The sequence below is a fragment of the Pipistrellus kuhlii genome, unplaced genomic scaffold (genome assembly GCF_014108245.1).
Source record: "Pipistrellus kuhlii isolate mPipKuh1 unplaced genomic scaffold, mPipKuh1.p scaffold_m20_p_58, whole genome shotgun sequence".
NCBI lineage: Eukaryota > Metazoa > Chordata > Mammalia > Chiroptera > Vespertilionidae > Pipistrellus > Pipistrellus kuhlii.
In genome coordinates, this window is record NW_023425560.1 from 1,582,338 (window position 1) to 1,591,581 (window position 9,244).

A 9,244-nucleotide genomic window follows, 5' to 3' on the forward strand; every position below is an offset into this window, starting at 1 on the left:
AGGCACCTGACCTCCCCCCCCCAGCATCCCACCTCCCCCCCCTCCCAGACACACAGCCCCCTGTGGCAGGGCACAGCCTCGGCTCCTGTCGGCCGGCACCACCCCCTCCTGGCGTGGCCGTGGCCGTGGCCGTGCCGTGGGCTCGTTCTGTAAAGCAGAGGCCCCTGCCTTGGGACCACGCACAGACGTGGGAATGGCAGCCCTGATAGCGGCCACCAGGGGGCCTCACTCGGCAGGCTTGTCAGGAGACAGAAGACTTTAATGAAGTGACTGAGGCTCTCCACGGGAGGCCAGGAGCCAGAGCGGGAGCCGGGCTCCGGGCGTGGCCATGACGGGCTCGGTGGCCCGGCAGCCTAGTACTTGAGCAGCCAGCGAGGCTTGTGCTGGCTCAGCGCCGTGAAGTAGGACCACCACCAGGGCTTGCCGCCGGCCCCGGGCGGCCTCCGCCGTGGCTCCTGGCCCGGCTCCTCGGGCGCCCGGTGCGGGCCGGCGCCTCCCAGTGGGTCCCGGGCCCCGGGCCTGCCCCGCCGAGGCCCCTGCAGGACCTTCGTGGGCCCGGTCCCCAGGGGCTGCAGGATGAAGTCCACGCGGCCGGCCCTCCGCAGCCGGGCGGGGATGGTGACCCTCTTGATGACCTTGGCGTAGCCCGGGGCCTGGGCGATGACGATGTGGGTCCCCGGGGGCAGCAGCCGCCAGTAATCGCCGTCCGGGGCTGGCGGCCAAGAGGAGGAGATGGACTCAGGCCTGGGCTCAGAGGCCCCCTGAGGGGGGTGTGGGGATGGGGGTCCGTGGGGGGTGGCCTGGAGTCCAGAGAGACCCCCGTTTACCCTGGCCTCGGTGACCACCTGGGATGTTCCTCCCACCCCCTCCCTCTATCAGGCTCCTATTCATCCCTCAAAACCCTGCCGAGGCACCACCTCCTCTCTGACGCCTTCCCGGACCATCCCCGCCTCTGTCCCCACACCCCACCGTTCCCCTGGCTCCCTCCTCTGGACCAGGTGACACGGCCCAGGGCATCACCGATCCCCACTCCGCTGTGGAACCCGGGACACGGAGCCCACCCTGGACGGCCAGTGTCAGGGGGACGTGAGCTCTGGGACCGGAGCGCAGGCCCCTGGCTGGAGGCCTCGCCCCGTGGGCCGTGAGAGGCGGCTTCCCGCAGCCGTTTCTCCAGGAGCAGGGAGCGCCGGGCCTGGGCGTGTCCCCGGGCCGGATGTCCAGGAGACACAGCCGGCGGAGAGCATGCGGGCGCACCCTCACCGCCCGGCCAGTGGTCAGCAAACTCATTAGTCCACAGAGCCAAATAGCAATAGGACAATGACTGAAATTTCTTCTGAGAGCCAAATTTTTAAAACTTAAACCATATAGGAAGGTACATTGCTATTAATTTAATTAGGGTACTCCTGAGCTGGCTCAAGGGGCCAAAGAGCCGGGTGTGGCTCGAGAGCCACAGTTTGCCAACCACGAGGTGCGGGGCCCCGGAGCTCCCGGGAGCCGGGGCCAGGACGCGGGCGCTCACCTGCGGTGATGTCATGGCGAATCCCTTTGACCGAAATGCGGGCGTTCTTGACCGGCTTGCCGAACTTGTCCATCACCACCCCTTTGATGCCCCGGTGCGCCTGCCGGGCGGAGGGGAGGGTGGGTGTGGCCGCCCAGCCGGGCCCCGTCTCTCCCCGGAGCCTGGGGTCTCAGTGGGCTCGGCCACCCCTCATGCTGCCCGCTTGAGCCAGCCGCTCCCCTCTCTGGGCCTCGGGGTCCGCGTCTGAGAAGTGAGGGCGACCTGGGCCCATCTGTGGGCAGGCGGCCCGGCCGGGGTCTGCGAACGGCCCGGCAGAGCCCTCTGCCCAGGCTGACCCGCCATCACCGGGGCCGGGCGGGTCTGCGCTCCTAAAGGCACGCGGGCACCGGAAGGACACGGGCCGGGATTTGGGTGCTGGTGTCAGCCTCTGACCTTGGGCGCGCTGGTCTGTGACCTTGGGCAAGTACCTGCCACCTGGAAGGCAGGGCCACGTGGCTGCAGGGAGCAATACGGACCGCCCAGGGTGGGGCACGGGCCTGCCTCCCGCTGTGCACAGGCCTGAGCACGCCCACGGCCGTCCTGGGATGGCAGGAGGCTGGGGCAAGGCCCCTCCCAGAACCGCCCTTCCTGCCAGCGCGTCTCCTGGGAAGACAGTGGCCGGAACAATAAGGCACCTGCTCTGTCGCTGAAATCACGGGGCCACGGGCTGGCACCACCCCCTCCTGGCCGGGACCATGGGGTGGGAGAGGAAACCACGCCGTGAGGCTGGTCTCCCAGGAGGCCGACGTGTGTGTGTGTGTGTGTGTGTGTGTGTGTGTGTATGTCCCGGCCACAGACCGGCCCCTCACCGCTCAGCTCCCTCTCCTGGCAGCTCCTCTCCCCTTCCAGGCAGGGCACATAGGCCTCCTCCTCCAGGAAGCCCTCCCTGACTGGCCACCGCAGGGGCCGCCCCGGGGGTCCACAGTCCTGGGCTTCACTCTCCCAGCCCCAACCTCACGGAATGCCACTGGCTGCCCTCCCCCTGCAGCCCGACAGCAGCGGCCAGACACATAGTAGGGCCGCATGCAGGGTCAGCTGGCGCTGGCTGGGCTGTTGGTCCTTGCTCTCGGGGGAGGAGCCGGGATGTGGCGCTCTCTGGCAGGGAAGGAGCGGTGGTGAGCACCCCTCCCCTCCCAGCCCCCCCCCCCAGCTGGAGCCACCCCTGGGGCCTGGGCAGGATCACTGGGCAGGAGGCCCGAACGGCCCCGACAGGCTGATGCCTATCTCAGGCTGCCGGCCTTCCTGAGGGTCGCCCTCGGGGGCGGCCACGCCCGGCGCTGCCCGGCCTCGCAGGCTCTGCTGGCTATTAAATCTTCATCTGCTTCCCAGGCCATCTCCGAGCCAGCCCAGCGCGTTATTTATTACATAAGCTCGTCTGCCCCAGACGGCTGTAAAATGAAACCAGCCGTGATTGAGTGCGGGCGCCCCCGCAGCCAGGCCGGCCGTAAAACAGGAGCTCGGCCTAATGACCGGCGTCCCCTGCCCCGAGCCGCTGCCCGCTGCCCGCTGCCCGCGCCTGCGCCTGCCGGGGCCTGAGCTCGCTCTGGGCAGCGCTGGCGACGTGGACGCCCGGCCCGTCTGCTCTCCCGGCGGTCACACGGCCGCCGAGCGCTGGGCCTCTACTGGGGATGGAGCCCGCAACCCGGGCCTGTGCCCTGACCGGGAATCGAACCGAGACCTCACGGAGCCACGCTGGCTGGACAAGTGAGGGATTATTTTAGCCACGCTCCCCCAGGCCCCCACTCACGGCCCACCCAGCTATTCCTGGGTGACCGCAGCCCCATGGTGACAGGTCCCTCCCCCTCGTCAGAGGGCGGCGTGCCCTAGGCCCTGGGCCACAGTCCCTGCTTCCAGAGCCATCGGCCCCTCACTGACCCCGGCCCTGCCCCAGCTCTCCTTGTCCCGTCACCTTCCCCTGCTCCTTCAGACACAGGCCAGGCCCGCCTCCAGGCAGCCCCCGGCCTGTGGGCTGGTCAGGTGTTTGCCATGGGCTGCCCAGGCCCCTGGCTCCTCCGAGCTCACGGTGCCCCGTAGGCTGAGCGCCTGGCTGTGGGGGTGGGGAGCCTTTTCCTGCCGGGGGGGCCAGGTGGCGTTTAGAGCATCTTTAGGGCCACACAACATCACCACTTAACGTCAGCCGCCATATGTGGTCAGCACGTAACTAGCTCACCCCAGGGCCTCGCAGGGCCAGACCTAAGGGCTTCGAGGGCCATATAGGGCCCTGGTTATAGGGCCCCGGGACCGGACCTTCCTGGCCCTCTACACGGGGACTCTACCCCCCCCCCCACACACACACACACAAAGGCACACCTCTGGGCGGAGGCCAGTATGAACCGGGCGGTTAATTAGCAAACAGGTGAAACACGGCTGCACCCGTGGTGTGGAGCCCGTCAGTGGGTCCGGACCAGGCAGAGGAGCCACCCCTACCCCTGCCCCCAACCCCTGCACCTGCACCCAGCCCCAGCCCCCAGGCCCCTGGCCCCCCGACCCCCGGCCCCCGGCCCCAGGCCCCCAGTGCCCCAAGCCCCAGGCCCCTGGCCCCTGGCCCCTGGCCCCCGGCCCCCGGCCCCCGGCCCCCAGTCCCCGGCCCCCAGCCCCCGGCCCCCGGCCCCCAGCCCCCGGCCCCCGGCCCCCAGTCCCCGGCCCCCAGCCCCCGGCCCCCGGTGGAGCCAGGCCCCTGGCCCCCGGCCCCGGCCCCCCGGCCCCCGGCCCCCCGGCCCCGGCTCCCCGGCCCCCCGGCCCCCGGCCCCCCGGCCCCGGCTCCCCGGCCCCCCAGCCCCCGGCCCCCGGCCCCCGGCCCCCCGGCCCCGGCCCCCGGCCCCCAGCCCCCGGCCCCCGGCCCCCGGCCCCCGGCCCCCGGCCCCCGGCCCCCGGCCCCCCCGGCCCCCGGCCCCCGGCCCCCCGCCCCGGCCCCCGTGGAGCCAGCCGCTCACCATCTCCACGAAGCGCAGCAGCGGCTCCTTGTTGTGCTGCCACAGCCCGTACAGCGCCTCCGCGGGCGGGAACTTCACACAGCCCAGCTCCACCGTCACCTCGAAGCAGTTGCTGTGCAGGTAGTTGAAGTCGGACATGCCTGTGGCGGCGGCACAGCCGTGAGCGCCACGTGGGCGCCGTGTCCCGGGCAGCCGAGGCCGGGCGCCGGCCCACAGGGCGGGCGGGGGCGCTGCCCACGTGGGGGAGGGACCGGCCTCCACGGCAGAACCGGCACGTGGCCGAGCCCCTGGGGCCGGGCCCGGGACGGCGACGTCTACCACCTGCCTGTCAGCTCCATCCAGGGGACGCCGCTCCCGGCGGACAGCCAGCAGATTGGCAGAGGCCAGGCCCTGGCGGCAGCCCCGTGCCCGGAGCAGGGCCTCCTGGGAGCCCCGTGCCAGTGCCGTGCCAGGGGCTTAGCATCCCAGCCCGCAGTGCAGCCACACAGCCCACGCCCCCCCCACCCCGCCCCACACTTCCCCTGGGAGGCCCCAAAGACAAGGTCCTGACTGAGATCAGAATCTGGGGGTGGGGGGGAGCCGGGCTGCTCTGCCAGGAGGGAGGCCACGCGGTGGGGAGCAGGGGGAGGGAGGCCACGCGGTGGGGAGCAGGGGGAGGGAGCAGGGGGAGCGCCCTGCCCACGCAGGAGGGGGACAGGCTTGCGATGTGCCCCAGCTCTGCCACCTCATCGGCCAGTGGCACCTGCAGCAAGGGTGGGGGCGGAGCAGAGGTGGCAGGCAGAGCGCAGAGGCCGTGGCCCAGCCCCGCGGGGTCCCCCATGGCGCAGTGTGTGGGGGAGTGCACCCCGCATTGCTCTGCGCCCAGTCCTCCGCAGCTTAAGCAAACAGTGCAGACTCCCAGCTCAGGCTGAGTTGTGGAGTGTGAGTGGATTCCTGTAAACGGGCACCGACAGCGCGGCCAGCCTGCGCTGCTCCCCAAACTCGCCTCCCGGGGACCCTGTCCCATCGGCAGCCTGCTGACCTCCGAGGTCAGCACCAGGCGCCCCCGCGGGCCATGGGATAGACCTGCTCCAACCAGGAAGGCAGCGGGGCCCAGGTCTGCCGCCAGCAACCAGGACTCCCTCCCCTGAGCGGGGTCTCCCCAGCAGGGGACCGGAGTGCGGCTCCAGAAAAGCTGAGGCCAGGGCACCAGCTTCGCCCCAGCCAAGCCCCTCCCTAAGCCCCGCCCACCCTCTCAGGCCCCTCCCCTTCACCTCACCCACCCAAGGCCCCTCCCACTTCCCCGCCCACCCTCTCAGGCTCCTCCCCTTCACCCCGCCCCTCTCAGCCATTCCCTTCGCCCCACCCACCCTCCCTGGCCCCTCCCCCTCCCCGCCCACCTTCCTAGGCCCCTCCCCCTCATCCCCGCCCACTCTCCCAGGCCCCGCCCCGCCCTTGCCCGAGGGCCCACCTCCGGTGAAGCTGTACCAGTCGGCCCCGTTGATGATGCTGCCCCTCTTCAGGAAGTTGCCCCCACACCTGTTCTCTGACTTGTCCATCATCATGGGGTGGGCGTCCGCATAGGCTCTGGCCAGCAGCTTGAACATCTGGAGAGGAGCCCGAGAAGAGGTTCCCCAAGGCCCTCTGGGGTAGGTGGGGTAGGACACCACCAGAGGCGGTGCTCTGTAGGACCCCGGAGCCCGGAGACGGAGGGGCCTCCACACGGACCCCGGACCCCGGCAGCGCAGTAAGACAGGGAGCTGTCCTCGCCGGGGGCACAGCGTGTGCGAGGCCCGGGGGTGGACGGCCCAGCTCAGGGCACCGTGGAGGCACCCGCCTCTCGGAGCCCCTGCACGCCAGGCAGTGGGCGGGCCTGGGCCGGGCACCGGGAGGAAGTCTCGCGCTCCGGCCGCAGGAGGCCTGGCAGGCAGGTCAGTGAGAGGACCGGCCGGGCCGTGGGAAGGCAGCCGGCCCGCCCTCCGCCCTGCCCCGGCCCTGCAGAGCCAGCTCCTCCTGCGTGGGCGGGGCCGAGGGGGTGGTGGGCAGGCCTTCCTGGGAGCAGGTGGGGCCGGCGGAGAGATGGGGCCGGCCTGGGGGCCTCGCACGCTGCCCTGAGCCCTGGCCCTGGCCCACAGGTGCCATGAAGTCTGAGGGTGACTTGGGACACGCTGGCCAGCCTCTCATCAGCGCCCCTGCCCCCCAGCGCCTCTCCTGGGACCTGCTTCCCTGAGGCCACCGTGGGCTGCAGGGCTGAGAGCGGATGCTGGCGGGAGGGAGGACGCTCTGTTCTGGCTCTGCGGCTCCGGAGGTGAAGGCCCCGGGGACCTCTGAGGCCGAGAGACCGTGCCCAGAGCCCAGGCCGCCCGCCGCCCAGGGACCAGGCTCCCCGGGCGTTGGCCCTGAGCTCCGACAGCCCAGGGGAGCCAAGGCCAGGGCCCCAGGAGCCCGCCCCCACCCGGCACTTAATGGCACAGCACAGAGCTGGCAGCCCTGCGGGCTGGGCGGCGCTGCTCCGGGGGCGGGTCCGCGTGGGCAGCAGGTGTCAGGGGTGAGGGCAGCGCCTCCCCCGCCCCTCCCCCTCGACGCAGATGTTCAGCCACCGAACAGGGAGGGACCACTCCCACCCCTTCCCAGACCGGCCTGTGAGCCCAGTGCCAGGCCGGGAAGGCACCCAGATAGGGGGCGGGGGATGGGGGGCTGTCAATCTCACAGGCCCGCCCACCCGCTGTGGGAGGACCAGTGAGGGCAGAGAGGCCGGGAGATGCTGGTGCCCCAATTCCTCCCCATCCTTCCACCCAAAGGCCCACAGGCGGTGTCATGAGTGTGGCAGCACTGCCCTCTGCTGGCGGCTGCCGGAACTGCCCTCCGTGGACAGGACACACCAGGGCCTTGGGGTGTGGGGGGGTGTTCAGTGGCCACAGGGCCCACCAGGGGCTCCGGCCCGGGCACTGACAAAGCGGGGGCTGTGTCCGCTGGGCCGGAAGGCTCCCCGGAGCGGGTGTGGGGCAGGACTGGGAAGGCTCCTCGGATCCGGGACTCTGGGCTCAGAACAGCCCACACTGGCCGCCCCCAGGCCTCGCCCTGAGAGCTTCCCTGCGCCCCCCGCGCGCCCACCCGCCCGGCGCCCCGCACAGCTCCCCCTGCGCCCCCCGCACAGCTCCCCCTGCGCCCCCGGCGCAGCTCCCCCTGCGCCCCCCGTGCGCCCACCCGCCCGGCGCCCCGCACAGCTCCCCCTGCGCCCCCTGCACAGCTCCCCCTGCGCCCCCCGCACAGCTCCCCCTGCGCCCCCCGCACAGCTCCCCCTGCGTCCCCCGCACAGCTCCCCCTGCGTCCCCCGCACAGCTCCCCCCGCGCCCCCGGCGCAGCTCCCCCTGCGCCCCCGTGCGCCCACCCGCCCGGCGCCCCGCACAGCTCCCCCTGCGCCCCCCGCACAGCTCCCCCTGCGCCCCCGGCGCAGCTCCCCCTGCGCCCCCCGTGCGCCCACCCGCCCGGCGCCCCGCACAGCTCCCCCTGCGTCCCCGGCACAGCTCCCCCTGCGCCCCCCGCGCGCCCACCCGCCCGGCGCCCCGCACAGCTCCCCCTGCGCCCCCCGCACAGCTCCCCCTGCGCCCCCCGCGCAGCTCCCCCTGCGCCCCCCGCGCAGCTCCCCTTGCGCCCCCCGCGCGCCCACCCGCCCGGCGCCCCGCACAGCTCCCCCTGCGCCCCCCGCACAGCTCCCCCTGCGCCCCCCGCGCGCCCACCCGCCCCGCGCCCCGCACAGCTCCCCCTGCGCCCCCCGCGCAGCTCCCCCTGCGCCCCCGGCGCAGCTCCCCCTGCGCCCCCCCGCACAGCTCCCCCTGCGCCCCCCCCCCCCCGCGCGCCCCCCCGCCCGGCCCCCGCACCTTCTCGTCGGGCGTGGGGGAGAACATCTTCTCCTCGTGGGGGGGCCGGGAGAAGTCGAAGGGGTAGGACACCACCAGGTCGCCCCCGTGCAGGCTGGCCGAGAGCACGAAGGGCGCGGTCCGCATCCACTTCATGACGGCCTTCGTCTCGGGGGCCACCTGTGGGGGGGCTCAGACAAGACACTCTGCTGCCCGCATGGGGCGGCCACCCCTCCAAGCAGCCCCCGGCCTGCCCTGCGCCTGCCCTGCGCCTGCCCTGCACCCGCCCTGTACCCGCCCGCTCTGTGCTCCCCACGCAGGCCCAGCGAGGAGCTGACCCCCAGGGCCAGGCTGTCCCCCCCAGGCCCCCTGTCTGGCAGGCACCGCCCTGAGGTCCTGGGTCACTGAGCCCCGCCCCCGGGTGTCACCTGGCCGGCGGGCGGCCCCTACCTTCCCCCACCAGTAGTGCGGCGGGATGGCCAGGTGGTCGGTGCGCGTGCCGCGGGCGGACACCAGGCGGTAGAACTCGGAGGTGAGGTCCGGGAAGTTGCGGTTCAGGTCCAGGTTCTGTGCGTTCTGCCTTCCGCTCGTCCATCCGTTGTAGCCAGCACCCTGGAACACAGGCCCCCCTGAATGCAGGCCCCCCAAACACAGGCCCCCAAACCACAGGCCCCCCTAAATACAGGCCCCCCTGAATACAGGCCCCCCAAACACAGCCCCCCCAAACCACAGGCCCCCCTAAATACAGGCCCCCTCAAACACAGGCCACCCCAAACACAGACCCCCCAAACCACAGGACACCCTGACACAGACCACCCCAAACACAGACCCCCTGGCTATGGCCAGCACCCGCCCTGCTCCTTTGGAGGCGCTGTGGCTTCTCTGGTTTACCTGATGGACTTGGGAGCATGTCT

General features: G+C 72.5%; 1 protein-coding gene across 1 annotated transcript in view; it reads right to left on the minus strand.

The window, feature by feature from the left end:
- Positions 1-242: 242 nt before the first annotated feature.
- Positions 243-9,244, minus strand: part of CPZ (carboxypeptidase Z) — a 20,619-nt gene continuing 11,617 nt past the window's right edge. The window contains exons 6-11 of the mRNA XM_045573980.1: positions 8,781-8,942; positions 8,352-8,510; positions 5,942-6,077; positions 4,492-4,631; positions 1,520-1,619; positions 243-712 (exon numbers count right to left, since the gene is read on the minus strand). Of these exons, the coding sequence (XP_045429936.1) occupies positions 354-712; positions 1,520-1,619; positions 4,492-4,631; positions 5,942-6,077; positions 8,352-8,510; positions 8,781-8,942 (1,056 nt within the window). The 3' untranslated portion in view covers positions 243-353. The remainder of the gene's footprint in view (positions 713-1,519; positions 1,620-4,491; positions 4,632-5,941; positions 6,078-8,351; positions 8,511-8,780; positions 8,943-9,244) is intronic.